This window comes from Sciurus vulgaris (assembly GCF_902686455.1).
Source record: "Sciurus vulgaris genome assembly, chromosome: 4".
NCBI lineage: Eukaryota > Metazoa > Chordata > Mammalia > Rodentia > Sciuridae > Sciurus > Sciurus vulgaris.
This window is the reverse complement of record NC_136464.1, coordinates 25,349,341-25,366,675: the sequence shown is the minus strand read 5'-3', so window position 1 is coordinate 25,366,675 and position 17,335 is coordinate 25,349,341. Positions and strand designations below refer to the sequence as shown.

Here is a 17,335-nt window from a genome sequence, read left to right as displayed (position 1 = left end):
ATATGGATTTCCAGTTTTCCCAGCACCATTTGTTGAAGAGGCTATCTTTTCTTCGTTGCATGTTTTTGGCCCCTTTGTCTAATATGAGAAAATTGTATTTATTTGGGTTCGTGTCCATGTCCTCTATTCTGTACCATTGATCTACCGTCTATTTAGGTGCCAATACCATGCCATTTTTGTTACTATTGCTTTGTAGTATAGTTGAAGTTCTGGTATTGTGATAACCCCCGTTTCATTCTTCCTGCTAAGGATTGCTTTAGCTGTTCTGGGTTTCTTATTCTTCCAGTTGAATTTCATAATTGCTTGCTCTGGTTCTGTAAGGTACATCATTGGGATTTTAATTGGAATTGCATTGAATCTGTATAGCACTTTTGGTAGTATGGCCATTTTGACAATATTAATTCTTCCTATCCATGAATATGGGAGATCTTTCTATCTTCTAAGATTTTCTTTCTTTCTTTAGTGTTCTGTAGTTCTCATTGTAGAGGTCTTTCACCTCTTTTGTGAGATTGATTCCCAAGTATTTTATTTTTTTCGAGGCTGTTGTGAATGGGGTAGTTTTCCTAACTTCTCTTTCTGAAGATTCATCACTTATGTATAAAAATGCATTGGATTTATGAGCATTGATCTTGTAACCTGCTACTTTACTGAATTCACTTATGAGTTCTAAAAGTTTTCTGGTGGTATATCCAGGTTCCTCTAAATATATAATCATGTCATCAGCGAACAGGGATAGTTTGAGTTCATTCGTATCCCTTTAATTTCTTTGGTTTGTCTAATTGCTCTGGCTAGAGTTTCAAGGACGATGTTGAATTGAAGTGGTGAAAGAGGGCATCCCTGCCTTGTTCCAGTTTTTAGGGGGAATGCTTTCAGTTTTTCACCATTTAGAATGATATTGGCCATGGGCTTAGTGTAGATGGCCTTTACAATGTTAAGCAATGTTCCCACTATCCCTATTTTTTCTAGTGTTTTGAGCATGAAGGAATGCTGTATTTTATCGAATGCTTTTTCTGCATCTATTGAAATAATCATGTGATTCTTAACTTTAAGTCTATTGATATGGTGAATGACATTTATTGATTTCTGGATGTTGAACCAACCTTGCATCCCTGGGATAAAACCCACTTGATCATGGTACACTATCTTTTTAATATATATTTGTATGCGATTTGCTAAAATTTTGTAGAGAATTTTTGCATCGATGTTCATTAAGGATATTGGTCTGAAATTTTCTTTTCTCAGTGTGTCTCTGTCTGGTTTAGGTATCAGGGTGATATTGGTTTCATAGAATGAGTTTGGGAGGGTTCCCTCCTCTTCTATTTCATGGAATACTTTGAGGAGTATTGGAATGAGCTCTTCTTTAAAGGTTTTGTAGAACTTGGCTGAGAACCCATCTGGTCCTGGACTTTTCTTTGTTGGTAGGCTTTTGATGACATCTTCTATTTCATTGCTTGAAATTGATTTATTTAAGTTGTGTATGTCCTCCTCGTTCAGTTTAGGTAATTCATATGTCTCTAGAAGTTGATGTCTTTGAGGTTTTCTGTTTTGTTGGAGTATAGATTTTCAAAATAGCTTCTAATTATGTTTTGTATTTCACTCATGTCTGTAGTGATATTTCCTTGTTCATTCTGCATTTTAGTAATTTGAGTTTTCTCTCTCTTTCTCTGTTAGTGTGGCTAAGGGTTTATCAATTTTGTTTATTTTTTCAAAGAAAGAACCAACTCTTTATTTTGTTAATTTTTTCAATTGTTTCTTTTGTTTCAATGTCGTTGATTTCAGCTCTGATTTTAATTATTTCCTGTCTTCTACTACTTTTGGTGTTGGTCTGCTCTTCTTTTTGTAGGGCTTTGAGCTGTAGTGTTAAGTCGTTTATTTGTTGATTTTTACTTCTTTTGTTGAATGCGCTCCATGAAATAAATCTTCCTCTAAGTACTGCTTTCATAGTGTCCCAGAGATTTTGATATGATGTGTCTTTGTTCTCGTTTACTTCTAAGAATTTTTTTATTTTCCTCCTGATGTCTTCTGTTATCCATTCATCATATAATAACGTATTATTTAATCTCCAGGTATCGGAGAAGTTTCTGTTTTTTATTCTGTCATTTATTTCTAATTTCAATCCATTATGATCTGATAGAATACAAGGTAGTATCTCTGTCTTCTTGTATTTGCTAACAGTAGCTTTGTGGCATAAAATATGGTCTATTTTAGAGAAGGATCCATGTGCTGCCGAGAAGAAAGTGTGTTCGTTCTTTGTTGGATGGTATATTCTGTATATGTTGGTTAAGTCTAAATTGTTGATTCTGTTATTGAGATCTATGGTTTCTTTATTCAATTTTTGTTTGGAAGATCTATCCAGTGGTGAGAGAGGTGAGTTAAAATCGCCTAGTATTATTGTGTTGTGGTCTATTTGATTTCTGGAATTGAGAAGGATTTGTTTGACGTACATGGATGAGCTAATGTTCAGGGCATAGATATTTATGATTGTTATGTCTTGCTGATTTATGCTTCCTTAAGCAGTATGTAATGTCCTTCTTTATCCCTTTTGACTTGTTTTGGCTTGAAGTCCACATTATCTGAAATAAGGATGAATACTTCAGCTTTTTGTTGTGTCCGTGTGCATGGTATGTTTTTTCCCATCCTTTCACCTTTAGTCTGTGGGTATCTCTTTCTATGAGATGAGTCTCTTGCAGGCATCATATTGTTGGATTTTTCTTTTTAATCTAATCTGCCAGTCTGTCTTTTGATTGATGAGTTCAGGCCATTAACATTCAGGGTTATTATTGTGATATGATTTGTATTCCCAGTCATTTGGCTCATTTTTGTTTTTTGACATGATTTGGTTTCTCCTTTATTTGGCTATTCCTTGGCTAGTTGCTCCCGTTGCTGATTTGCATCGTTGTTTTTCATCTCTTCCTCATGGAATATTTTGCTGAGAATGTTCTGTAATGCCGGCTTTCTTTTTGTAAATTCTTTTAGCTTTTGTTTATCATGGAAGGATTTTATTTCATCGTCAAATCTGAAAGTAAGTTTTGCTGGGTATAAGATTCTTGGTTGGCATCTGTTTTCTTTCAGGACTTGGTAAATGTTGTTCCAGGCCCTTCTAGCTTTTAGGGTCTGGATTGAAAAATCTGATATTCTTATTGGTTTCCCCCTGAATGTAATTTGATTCTTTTCTCTTGCGGACTTTAAAATTCTGTCTTTATTTTGTATGTTAGGTATTTTCATAATAATGTGCCTTGGTGTGTGTCTGTTGTAATTTTGTATATTTGGAGTCCTATAAGCCTCTTGAACTTGGTTTTCCATTTCATTCTTCAGATATGGAAAATTTTCTGATATTATTTCATTGAATAGATTGTTCATTCCTTTGGTTTGTTTCTCTAAGTCTTCCTCAATCCCAATAATTCTTAAATTTGGCCTTTTCATGATATCCCACAATTCTTGTAGATTCTATTCATGATTTCTTACCATCTTCTCTGTTTGGTCAATGTTTTCAAGATTAAAATATTTTATCTTCAGTGTCTGAGGTTCTGTCTTCCAGGTGTTCTATCCTATTGGTTATGCTTTCTATGGAGTTTTTAACTTGGTTTATTGTTTCTTTCATTTCAAGGATTTCAGTTTTTTTTTTTTTTTTCCAGTATCTCTAACTCTTTATTGAAATGATCTTTTGCTTCCTGTATTTGCTCTTTTAACTGTTGATTGGTACGATCATTTAATGCCTTCATTTGCTCTTTCATCTCTTTCTTCAATGCCTGCATTTGCTCTTTCATCTTCTCGTTTGCTTCTCTGATTGTTTTAATTATGTACATTCTGAACTCCCTTTCTGACATTTCTTCTGCTGTGCAGTCCTTGAGTTTTATTGATATAGTATCTAGGTTTGTTTGGGACATTTTCTTCCCTTGTTTTCTCATATTGGTCAGATATCAGTGGAACTCTGAGATATTGCAGATTTCCTCTATTGCCTTATAGTGTTCCTGTTGATTTCCAGTATATCACCTCCCGGCCTTCAGTAGCCTGAAGTCTTAGGGGAACTTGATAATGCAGTGCTTCTGAAGAAAGCTGCCCCTAGCCCGCTACTGGGTCCAGGGCTTGGGGCTGGTTCTGCATGGAAATCCTCTCACTGGGCGGTCCTGCTCCTAGAAGCTGGCTATAGACAGGGCCTGCCCCTGCCTGAGGGAGCCAGGCTGCTCGGGAAAAGCCTCTCCCTGACCTCTCTTGGTTCCAGAAGCCGCCTGTGGGCCGGGGCCCACCGCTGGGTTCAGGGCTTGGGGTTGGCTCTGTGCGGAAAAGCTCTCACTGTGTGGGCCTGCTCTGAGGAGCTGGCTGTGGATCGAGCCTGCCACCGGAGAGAGCAGGGTTGCTTGGGGAAGACTCTCCCTGCCCTGCCCTGCACCGAGAGGCCTGCCGCCTGGCCGAGCTTCACCCAGTGGGAGAGACTCACCCCACGGCTCTTTGTTGGTCTGAGTCTCTCAGTGCCTCCCTTTCTTGAATCCTGAGTTCTGGAGGGACGGGAGATGCAGTCACCCTCTAGTCCGCCATCTTGGATCTCCCCTAGAGCAGGTTATTTAAAGCGCTAACTCTTGTGGATATAAAGCACTTAGCACTATGCACTAGTTACTATTTATCTTTTAAAAATAGTATGTCAAGTGAATGAGAAGATAAGCCACATGTGGGGGAAAACCCTTTTTGAAGCACATATGAGATAAGGGAATGTTATTCAGAATATACAAAGAACTCTTCAAACTCAACAATAAATTGGGGTTGGCAGTGTGACTCAGTGGTAAAGTGCATGCCTGGCCCTGGGTTCAAATGCCTAAGTACCAAACAAACAAACAGACAAAAACAGTAAATTGACCATAGTGGTGCATGCCTATGATCCCAACTACTGTGGAGGCTGAGGCAGGTGTATCACAAATTTGAGGCTAGCCCTGGCTAGATCCTGTCTCAAAATAAAATTTAAAAAAGAACTGTGGGTGAAGCTCAGTGGTAGAGCATTTGCCTCGCATGTGCCAGACCCTGGGTTCAGTCCCCAGCACTGAAAACCAGAACAGAACAAAACAAAGAAAGGGGGAAACAAACAAACAAAAAACCTCAACAATAAGGAAATGAGCAACCCAATTTAAAAAAAATGGGCAAAAGATTTGGGCACATACCTCTCCAAAGAAGATAAACACATGGCTAATAAACTTATGAAAAGATGCTCCACATCATATATCCTTAGGGAATTACAAATTGAAACCATAGAATACCAAATGCTGATGATGATTTGGAGCAAACATAATTCTCATTCATTGCTGCAAAATGATATAGCCACTTTGTAAGTTTCTTACAAAACTAAACGAACCATGGAATCCAACACTTAACACTCTTTGGTATGTACCCAAATTAGTTGAAAACTTATGTCCACACAGTAACCTGCACATGCATGTTTATAGCAACTTTATTCATATTTGCCAAAACTTGGTAATAATCAACATGTCCCTTATCAGGTGAATGGGCAAATAAACTGGTAGAGCTGTACTGGAATATAATTGAGTACTAAAAAAAAAAAAAGATCTTTCAAGCCATGAAAAGACCTGGAGGAACTTCACATAATCCTAAGTGAAAGAAGTCAATCTGAAAGGTCTACAGACTGAAAGATTCCAACTATATGACAAAGGCAAAGCTAACAAGACAATAAAAAGATCAGTGACTGCCAGAAGTTGGCGGGGGAAGGGAAAGGGAATGACCAGAGGATTTTTAGGACACAATAAAACTTTTTTGTTTCATTATACATGCCAATTGTACATTTGTTGAAAGTAATAGAATGAGCAGCACTGAGTGAACCCTAATGTAAACTATGGGCTTGAAGTGATAATGATGTGTTAATGTAGGTTTATCAGTTGTAGCACATTTATCACCTTGGTGCAGACTTGCTAGTGGGGGAGGTTTTGTGTGGGTTGGGAGGAAGCAAGGGGTATAAAGGAATTCTGTTTTCTACTAAGTTTTGCTGTGAACCTGACACTGCTCTAAAATAAATAAATTTTAACAAGTATGCATTTGAAGGGTGACACTCTGGTACTTTCATTTTTAGGCACAGAATAAAGAGACCAATGTTTTAGCAGCTGCAAAGGTGATTGACACCAAATCTGAAGAAGAACTTGAAGATTATATGGTTGAAATTGATATATTAGCATCTTGTGATCACCCAAACATAGTCAAGCTTCTAGATGCTTTCTATTATGAAAACAATCTTTGGGTAAGTATTTCCTGTTGATCTGTGGAAAAGCTAACATGAGATAATTGTCCTAAAGAGGGAGTAAAAAATCTATTTTATGTAGTATCTCTTCTATTTTGTTACTAATGTAATGAATGAGAATTGATCTGTGCATGAACAAGTCATTTACAACATAATTACCCTCAGCTTCAACAGGTATTCAGATTTAAGTTTTCCATTATACCAGTTTCATCCTGATTGTTTGACATTGGATCCAGGTAGAAAACTTGGTTAGGAATATTGAATTTTCCAAAGTATGAAATTAGATGTCCTTATTTGTAGTTTGAGTATTTATTTAAAATTTAAGTTTTCTTTGTTTTCCTAGAAGTTGTTTATAAATTTTTATCCTCATGTTTTTGCAAATTATATAGTAAAGTATAAAATTATTGTGTTAAATATCTTAATATATTACCAGGCTCAACTTCAGTGCATTATATAGTGGCTGAGGTTGTATGTATAAATTTTGTTCATTTTTAAGAAAATAGGCACAGATACAAAAGCAAAATGTTAATGTTAATATTCATTATGATAACTAGTCAGTCACTTGTTCTATACTAACAGCTTAATCAAGAGAGCTTTTTAAAATGGAGTTTTAACTTTTCTCTTTGATGAAAGAAGCAAAGTGTTATGGGGGAAGAATAAGCAACATAAAGAATACTTGACTGGAAATCAAAAGACTTTTACACACACACACACAAGCACAAAGACAAACGTGTGCACGTGCCTGCCCACACATTTTTTTTGGAACTGTGGATTGAATCCAGGGGTGCTTAAATAAACACTGAGCTACATTCTAGCCCCCATCTCAGGTCCGCCCCCCCCCCCCTTTTAAAAAATTTTTGAAATAGAGTTTTACTGTGGCTTAGGGCCTCTCTGAGTTGCTGAGGCTGGCTTTGAACTTGTGATCCTGCTGTCTCAGCCTTGGGAGTCTCTGGGATTACATGCATATACGCCACCATGTCCTGCAGAAGACTTATATCTTTTGATCTTACTCTTGCCAGTTAGGAGCTTGGATAAATCACTTAAACTTATGAATCTGTTTACTCTCTAGAGGATGAATAATGATATACCTTCTAATCATTATATTATGCCTTATTTTTGGCATAATATAATGACATTGTGAATAATTATAATTGGCAAACACCTGGAAAAATAAAGTATCATAGTGAAAAAAGGTAGAGACTTCTTTGCATTTATGTATTTTTCTATTTCTTAAGCTGAGAGAAGCCTGTATGTATATTTTTATGATTTATTCTTAATAAAGAATGGAGGTATTTGATTACTTAAATCCACAATAGTTACTTTAACATGGGAGTAATAAAATCTTTCCATGCATGATGAAAAAAGTGGACATTTAATAGAATAAAAACTGTGTACCTGGTAATTTTAGAGAAGCAGGTACACTAAAAATGGTCATTAACAAAAACTCACATGCTTTCATAATGTGTTTTCTTAAATGTATATCACTTAAAACTTATAATTCTTTTGACAAAGAAAATCTTCATGTTTAGCATATTGTTTATATATTGTTTCTATAACCCAGATTATTTGGTAACTATTCCTTTTTTGCTGAATTGAAGAATAAATTCTGAAACTCAATGTAGTTTTAGACACATGCTTTTTTATTTGCATGCAGATCCTCATTGAATTTTGTGCAGGTGGAGCAGTAGATGCTGTGATGCTTGGTAAATACCTTTTTATTCTTTATGTTTGCATCTTAAATTATACTTAAGAATAAAAGGATTTCAACCACTTATATATATGTATGTGTAATATAATTGTTGAGTGAAGTTCAGTAAATTAATAAATTAATTGTATTTTTATATTCTTGGATAATTGTAGTTTTAAAATGAAATACTGAGTATAATATATCATGAAAGTAATCTTTGTAGATATTTAGTTCTTGTAAAATAAATTTACTCTATATGATTTTTGACAAGTTCACAGTGACGGTATATACCAGAAGGTGTATAGCTCACTGGTATGTTTTCATTGTATAAAAATGCAGATTTTTAAAATAAAAAAGAAATTTTTTTCTTTTTTTACTTTCTGTAGAACTTGAGAGACCATTAACTGAATCCCAAATACAAGTAGTTTGTAAGCAGACTTTAGAGGCATTGAACTACTTACATGATAATAAAATCATCCATAGAGATCTAAAAGCTGGCAACATTCTTTTTACCTTAGATGGAGATATTAAATTGGGTAAGTTATTCACTTAAATAAAACAATTTGTGTTCTGAAATTTACACTGTTATGTTTCTTAATGTTTTTTTTAATTTACTACTCATATAGGTGAAATATGGAGAATTACTCCTTACTACCTTTTTGAAATACTTCCTTGGATAAATATACTTTAGCTCCCAGAATTCCTATAGGCTTTTAATATAACACTTCTAAAAAAAGAAAGAAAAAAATGGTTTTTTATTTTGAAAAGGGCAGACTTTTAAAAGACTGGTTAATTTTTTTCCCTTAAGTTTTTGTGAATAGATTTAATACCTGTAAACATTTTACATTTAGAATATAATATTATATAGTATAGTACCACTAACTCAGTTTTATCTTTATTTCCAAAACTTAAATCTAGCAGGTTTCTTTTTTCCGTGTTTAGTTTTATACTCTCTTTTATTAATATGGTACCTTGGATAAACTAACAAAGTAACATTGGGTTTGAAAAGGATACCTCTAAAGTAATGTAAGTACCAGTATTTTAATTTTGTTTTTTTACACTGAAGGAATAAGTGATGAACTTTATAAGAATGAGATGTAGATTTTAGATTGGGGATTAGTTCATCTATATAAATTCAAATGGAAGATACAGCCTACTATAAGTATACTCAAGATATGAAATTGTAAAAATAAAATCTAGTGACAGAGTCTGAATTTGCACATTTTGAAAAGGACAAAATACATGGAATAGCCATGTTAATGCCAGTGGTTATAACTATTTTACTTTGTCATGACATCTATACAGGTAGTATAACTAATTTGTTTCCTTTTTATTGTGACATAAATACAGATAAAGAAAACCACACAAAAAACTATATAACTTAGTGACTTTGTAGCTTTGTAGGCAAGAGGTTTTTGAAATCATCATCTATGTAAAACAACATTAAACTTTGTCAGACATCCCAGAAGTTCTTCTGTTTGCCCATCTCAGTCACTGTCCCTCCCCCCTCTATACTTTGTCCTTTTATAGCAATGACTTCCTTGCATTTCTGAATGGCACAGTCACCATTGTCCATCTCTAGACATTAAAGTTTAAACTTACCCATATATAAATTTTTCTTTTTAAGTCTCCTTTAATTTGCAGAATCTCCTATATCTCTTTCTTTGTTTTTCTTTTGGTACTAGGGTTTGAACTCAGGGGAACTTAACCACTAAGACCCATCTCCAGCCCTTTTTGTATTTTATTTAGACACATTGTCTCTCTGAGTTGCCTAGAGCCTCCCTAAGTTGCTGAGGCAGGCTTTGAACTCATGATCCTTCTACCTCAGCTTCCTGAGCTGCTGGGATTATAGGCATGCACCACTGCACTCGGCTTACATCTCTTTCTTGACATGATGGTGTGCCTTCTTATGGAGGCAATAATGTCACCATCAAGGTAGCAATAATTGGTTAATTGGGGGGGGGGCAAAGTATCTTAGATATTATAGTGGTTTGTTACCTAATTTTTTAAAAAGATATTGTTTTAATTAGTTATACATGAGAGTAGAATGCACTTTAATACATTGTATATAATGGAGTATAATTTCTCATTCTTTTGGTTAAACATGATGTAGAATCCCACCGGTCATATGGTTATATATGTACATGGGGTATAGTGGTTTGTGATTCCCTCAAAGATCCAGAATACCTGAACATACATGTATATATAGTGTGTGTGTGGATTAAATTGTTATGGGGACAGGGAAGATTAGGAAAATTTATCTTAAAAGAGTCCTTAAGTGGAATGATGGAATGATAATGAAAGCAAGGTGGAAAACACTGATTCATGGGACCTGGGCTGTCTGACCTATAGCATTTCCCTCCAACTACATTTTGCTGGTTGCATTTTAATGATGATTTCAGTAATTTCCTTTCTATATGTCCTTCAAATTGGTAACTGAATCCAAAGTCTTGATGAGTCTCAAGTCTTACCTTTAGATAAAACATATAGATGGTTTTGCATTATTTCATCAAGAGACACCCAAGTTTTGCCTTTTGTTCTTTTCTGATGTTAGCAGCTATTGATGTTTAGATGCTTCATACCCTAGATTTCTTCTTTGATTGGGGTGGAAAAATGAATTCTGTCATTTTTTTAATAAGAGGACAGTTCTCTTTAACTATTTGGCTATTTAGAACTATAGTTCATATAGAAAAGATAGGAAAAATGCTTTATTCCTTTTTAAAATTTAGTTTTCAAAACAATGAATTGGTTCTTTAGCAGTTATCTGAGCTCTGAGATGAAAAGGTGGAATTGACAACTGATAAAGCTGTAATATTGCTGCTTTCTATATTTTAAGTCAGAAAACACAAGGTTTCCAGTTTTTTTCTGATATAGTTTTTTTTTTTTTTTTTTTTTTTAAATGAGGAAGTTGGCAAATCATAATGCTATCCTTTTAGGCTCCTTTGGTAGATTTCTATTTTTTACACCATAGGAAAAAATGTTGATTTAATTGCATCCTGTAGCACTAGTTGGTGTTTGTTTTGAAGTACATGAACTCTTCTATTTTGAAATTACTATCATCTGAAGATGTGTGAAGATGGTGGTATTAAGTGTGTTAAGGATGGAAACTTTGGCAGTGCTTTTGGAAAGTTGTACTGTGTAGTCAAGATTAGAGTTTTTAAAATTTATTTCTATTTTATTTACCCTTTAATAAGAATGCCCTTATTTACTCTAGGAATGTTCCCCTTCCCTGCCCCATTGAATATAGTTAACTATGCCTAAAAGCTATCATTAATGCTAATGTATGCTTATTTTTTTCAAGCGGATTTTGGAGTATCAGCTAAAAACACAAGGACAATTCAAAGAAGGGATTCTTTTATTGGCACACCATATTGGTAGGTATTTTTATGAATTTACAGTATTAGTTATGTCAACAGTTATTATTCAGTAATAATATCAGATAATAATCATTATACCATGTGTGTGGTTTGCAATAATGGTTCTTAAGTTAAGCATCCTAACTTTCAAATTCTCTGTCTTCATAGGATGGCTCCTGAAGTAGTCATGTGTGAAACGTCGAAGGACAGGCCCTATGACTACAAAGCTGATGTTTGGTCCCTGGGTATCACTTTAATAGAAATGGCTGAGATAGAACCACCTCATCATGAATTAAATCCAATGCGAGTGCTGCTAAAAATAGCAAAATCTGAACCTCCTACATTAGCACAGCCATCACGATGGTAAATTATTCTAAACAAAGCTTTTTAGGAAGCATAACTTAACATTTCATTTTTATAATATTCCAAGGGTATTTAAGTTTGGGAATGGTATAAAAAGTACATGAATCAGAAAATTGATTTTGGTTATATTTTCAAGACTTAATGACCATATAAAAAATTATATCAGCTAGGTTTGGTGGCACATACCTGTAATTCAAGCAGCAGCTCAAAAGGCTGAGGCAGGAGGATCACAAGTTCAAAGCCAGCCTCAGCAACTTAGCAAGGTCCTGAGCAACTTAGTCTCAAAATCAAAAATAAAAAAAAAGCCTGGGAATGTGGCTCAGCAGTTGAGCACCCTAGGTTCAATCCTAGTACCAAAAAAAAATTATATCTGACTTTTCCCATGTATTTGAAAATCTGAGTGAGTTGAGTTCTGCATGAAAAGGGTATTTTCTGTGGTGTGAGAAAGTAATGTGTATATGTAGTTGATATATACTCTTAAAATTTAGTATAATAGGATAATTTTTGAGATTTTTGGCATACTTATAATATATGACTGTAACTCAGTGATCAACTATGTACCTCCTTATATATATGTCTAATATGTATTTACAGAAGAATAAGTTTTATAAAATCTTATACTCATGAGCTAGTTTTCTTAATGGTAAATGAATAAGATTAAATACATCATTAAACTCAAGTATAGTTTGTTAAGGAATTTTGTTTGATTTTAATAACAAGAAAGTAATGTCATTGTTAAAATTTTGTTTTGAAGGTCTTCAAATTTTAAGGATTTTCTAAAGAAATGCTTGGAAAAGAATGTGGATGCCAGGTGGACTACATCTCAACTACTGCAGGTAAAATAGGGATAGTATGATAATAGCAAGTCATTGTTTTAACATCTTTTCAAAATAATACAATTTCAGATTCATTTATTGCATCTTCTTTCCACTTGAGTTTCTCTGTGGAAAGCTGAAATATATGGTATAGTAGTCAACATTTGCTTTTTACAAACATGCTGCCTTTACTAAGAGGAATTCAGCTCATAATCCATTTCTCTTGTGCTTTTTGATTCTGTTTAATTATGTTCTTTTCCTTTTGTTAGTTATTTCCATTTATATCTCTCTAATTACTAGAAGGCAAGCTCCTCGTGAACAGGGACTCTGAACTAATTAATTTTTATTGCCAATTATTGTGAAAGTGTTCAGTAGTAAATATTGGCTTTTAAGAAATGGTATTTAAGTGATCAGGTAATTTAATTTTGGTTAGTAGGACCTGCTTGTAATATTTCAAATAGAAATTTGTCAAATAATTAATATTATAGATAGACAAACAGAATAACAAATCCGTTAGAATGAATTGTGTAACTCCTACATTGTACTATATTAGGCCAACCTATTTATCTGGGGGTTGGGAGGAAAGCAGGAAAAAATTGCCTTGCTGTATGTAACAAGTATATCCCTCAATATACGCATTCTAGTATTATTTTGCTACTCCTGCATTTGAAAGTTTTAGTCTATGAGAGGCACTGTTAAGTATACAAAGATAAATAAAATGTTTTCTTACTTTTAAGAATATTAGAATCATCTCAAAAAACAAAATAGGTAATTATAGATACTTTGAATGGAACTAAAACGCTTTTTGTAGTTTTATTATTATTATTGAGGCTTTTTTGAACCCTGGACCTTGTGCACATTAGGCAAGTGCTCTGTCACAGTGGTACATCTCTAGTCCTTTTTATTTTGAGACAGAGTATCACTAAGTTGTTCAGGCTGACTTTGACCTTGTGATTCTCTTATCTCAGCTGGGATCATAGGTGTGTACCACCACACCCAGCTTTATTGAGGATTTGATAGAATTTATGTAGCTATTGCTTTTTTAAGAATGGACTTGTACTGACTTGAAACTTGCTTTAAATTTTAATTTAAAAATTTTATTAAGAAAATTTTAAGTATACAGAAAAGAATATGTTTCTAATACTCAGCTATAACAGGCCTTAGCATTTTTGATAAAAATTACTTTAATTTTTTTTTTTTTGGTACCAGGAGTTGAACCCAGGGGCACTTAACCACTGAGCCTCATCCACAGCCCTTTTTAATTTTTATTTTGAGATAGGGTCTTGCTAAGTTCCTGAGGCTAACTTTGAACTTTCGATCTTCCTACCTTAGGCCTCCTCAGGTGCTAGGATTATAGCTGAGTGCCTGGCCTAACTCAGATTCTTTGGGGAAGAAAAAAAATCCAGTTGCAGGCAGTCCTTTCTTTTGGTCAACCTCCTCCCCTTCTTTCTTTTTTTAAAATTTGTAGTTGTAGATGGACAGAATGCCTTTGTTTGTTTATTTTTATGTGGTGCTAAGGATCGAACCCAGTGCCTCACACATACTAGGCAAGTGCTCTGTTACTGAGCTACAGCCCCAGTGCCCCCTTCTTACTTTTCTAAATGTAATATTTTCTGAAGTTGTTTATGTTTTTCCTACCCATATTTTATATTTTTACCCTGTTAGCGTGTGTGTGTTTTGTGTGTTTGAAACTTGCTTTACAGGCAGGTATTTCAGTTGTTATTGAATATGCTCTTTTTAATGCTCAACAGCATCCCTTTGTTACTGTTGATTCCAACAAACCAATCCGAGAATTGATAGCAGAGGCAAAGGCTGAAGTAACAGAAGAAGTTGAAGATGGCAAAGAGGAAGATGATGATGAGGAAACAGAAAATTCTCTGGTCAGTATATAGAAAGGAACTTAGTTAGTTTCTAGAGTTGGGCTTTGAGGTGGGGAGGTGTACCTATATTTAAGAAATAACTTACGGGTGGCAGTACAAAATCTTTAATTTTAAAAGGGAAGTTAATAATGACTTCTTTTTTATTTTTCTCATATTTATTATTAAAAACTGTTAATTCCTTAAATTATTTTTATAACTTCAGTAACTTCTATTGAATATAGACATTTTTTGAATATAGATATTAAACCATTGTTATGTATAAACATTGTTTTGATCACCATCTTGAGTCCTATTTTAATTAAAAATGTATGAAATCTTTTTTTTAGCCAATACCTGCAAGTAAGCGTGCCTCCTCTGACCTTAGTATTGCCAGTTCAGAAGAAGATAAACTTTCACAAAATGCTTGTATTTTGGAGTCTGTCTCAGAAAAAACAGAACGCATTTCTTCTGAGGATAATTTTAGCAGCAAAGTTCTTAATGAAAAACCCATCACTGATGAACCTGAAAAGGCTGTGGAGGGTACTAATGAGGATACAAATGATGCTCATTTAGAAGCTGTGTTTGAATACCATGATAGACCAACAGTAATCCAGGAGAATGGGAGAGAGGAGAAGAGACTCAAGCTTGAAAATCTGCCTGACACAGAAGACCATGAAACTGTGGGCATTAATTCAGTCAATGAAGGAGAAGAGAATAATGTAACAATAACTGTAGAAACAAGTAATGAACATAATTTGCAACCTGAGGAAGAAAAGGATCAGGATAAGCAACAGACACTTGAAAATAAACTTATAAAATCTGAAGAAATGAGAGATTCTACTATTCAGACAGTTGATTTAGTTTCTCAGGAGACTGGAGAAAAAGAGGCAGATATTCAGGCAGTTGACAATGAAGTTGGGCTTACAAAGGAAGATACCCTAGAGAAATTGGAAAAAGGTGACATAACTCAAAAAGATACGATCAATGATAGAAGCAATGTGGTAGGGACAAATGAGGCAATAGATGTTGCTGAGAAGGCAGTTGAAAACAATATTGGGGATGTTCAGACTAATGATGGGAAAGAAGTGGTTGAAGTAGCTCCAAAATTAATAAGTAAGCCCATGGAAGATCCTGAGGTTTGTGGTACTAAGGAAGTTCTTCCTACTAAAGAAATAGTTGAGACTAAAAAGATAGATGAAAGATCTGTAGAAGTTAAAAGTGAAGAACAACTAATCACCCATTCAGAGGACATGCTGGAGACCAGTGGAGAACTAGGAACAAATGAAGCTGAGGAAGTTACTGAGTTAAGTGGCACTGAAGAAATAGAGGTCAGAAGTGCAGTGATTGATACTGAAAAAAAGGCTATAGGAAGTGAAACGCAGGAAGCCACTGCTCAGATAGATACAGAGAAGAAAGAAATTCCATGTGAAGTGCCAATTAAAATAGAACCTCAAGTTCCTGCAACTTCACAGCCCAGTGAACCTCAGCCTGTTTCAATACCCAGTATTAATATCAACTCTGAAGAAAATAAAGGAGAAATAGGTGCTTTATCAAAAACTGAAAACATACTGCTACCAGAATCTGAGAATCAGAAAGAAAATGATACTGATTCAGGCACTGGTTCCACTGCTGATAATAGCAGCATTGACTTGAATTTATCCATCTCTAGCTTCCTAAGTAAAACTAAAGACAGTGGGTCAATATCTTTACAAGTAAGTACATGTGGGTCCTTTGTTGGGTTTTTCTTCGTCGTTTGGCAATTTTAGAGTTTATCGATGTTATGCAAATAAAACAGCATTAAATCAGTGTTATATTTAACCTTCTGATTTCTTTTTTGGTTATTATGGCAGTCAAAAAGAACCAAGAAAAGAGATTTTGGGTATATTCTTTTAGTTTTTTGGTAGAACCTACTTGTTTTTGTACATCTAATGTAGATAACAGCATATAGTTGCTTTAGTTTGATTTACATTCTTTTATTGCACATATCTAGGTGCAATTTGGGGAATGATGACTAATGTATGAAATAACTGAGATATCTGTTTTTAAGCACATTTAGAATGTAAACAGTCCTCTACTTACTATTGGCTCATACAGATGATCTCTCTTGCTTTCTTATAGCCATTGCTACTGCCTGATGAGAACCATTGTGGGGAAAACAAACAAAAACTAAAACCCAGAACACTTGGAGATTTTTAAAAATTCTGAAAACTTTTTAATTTTTTGGGGTGGAGGAACATTTGGAGCTTTTAGAGCATAATTCTTAAATCTTTAGTGTGCTTAGGTGTTACCAGGGGAGCTATATCGGAGGGGTTCTGATAATCATTATTTGTATCAAAGGATCCTGTGGGATTCCAATAGAGATACTTTGGAAAATACTTTAGGGATTTTGGGTTGATAAATAAGAGAAGATTGACAAGCATAAGCCACCTAGGAAAATTGACCTTAGGGACAGAACTCCACAGAATGACTAATCTGCATACTTGTCTACTCCAAAGTGTTACGTGGCCTGGATTGTCGTCTTTTTTTTCCTCTTCAGTTTACTTTGTTTTGCCAACTGAAATTCCACCAATCCAAAATTCATTCACTGACCTAATAGCCTCTTTTAAAAATACAAATGCTTCTATGAGAAATATGGAGATAATAATGTAGGTACTTTAGCAGGAACTGAAGAAATGTGAAAGTTGGAGGTTAAGGGAGGCAGATAAGCTTTTTGGAACATGCCAAGTGTTTGATTTTAGGGGGTGTCTGGGGAGGCTACTGTATAGTCCAGGGCTAGGGAGAGGAGCATGAAGATGGGGGTACCTGGAGGATGAAAGGGTAAGAGAGTTTTCAGAAAGATGTTCAAAAGGTGCCGGAGGCAAACTATAAAATTCAAATGCATTTTGAGTTTAGTGTTTTCACTTTTGCTTTCTCTACTCTAACCTGTCTCCATATTGAAACTAAGTGTGTTCTTTATCCATTAGTTTACCAAAATGTGAGTGGAGGAGTTTTAGATTTGTTACTTCTGTTCACAAATAAAA

General features: G+C 34.6%; 1 protein-coding gene across 2 annotated transcripts in view; it reads left to right on the top strand.

The window, feature by feature from the left end:
* The window catches only part of SLK (STE20 like kinase), a 62,988-nt gene that overhangs the window by 22,799 nt on the left and 22,854 nt on the right, over positions 1 to 17,335 (top strand). For both annotated transcript variants that reach the window (XM_079136314.1, XM_079136313.1), the window contains exons 2-9: positions 6,071 to 6,235; positions 7,890 to 7,938; positions 8,309 to 8,458; positions 11,224 to 11,296; positions 11,447 to 11,641; positions 12,396 to 12,477; positions 14,208 to 14,336; positions 14,663 to 16,027. In XM_079136314.1, coding sequence (XP_078992440.1) covers positions 6,071 to 6,235; positions 7,890 to 7,938; positions 8,309 to 8,458; positions 11,224 to 11,296; positions 11,447 to 11,641; positions 12,396 to 12,477; positions 14,208 to 14,336; positions 14,663 to 16,027 — 2,208 coding nt within the window. The remainder of the gene's footprint in view (positions 1 to 6,070; positions 6,236 to 7,889; positions 7,939 to 8,308; positions 8,459 to 11,223; positions 11,297 to 11,446; positions 11,642 to 12,395; positions 12,478 to 14,207; positions 14,337 to 14,662; positions 16,028 to 17,335) is intronic.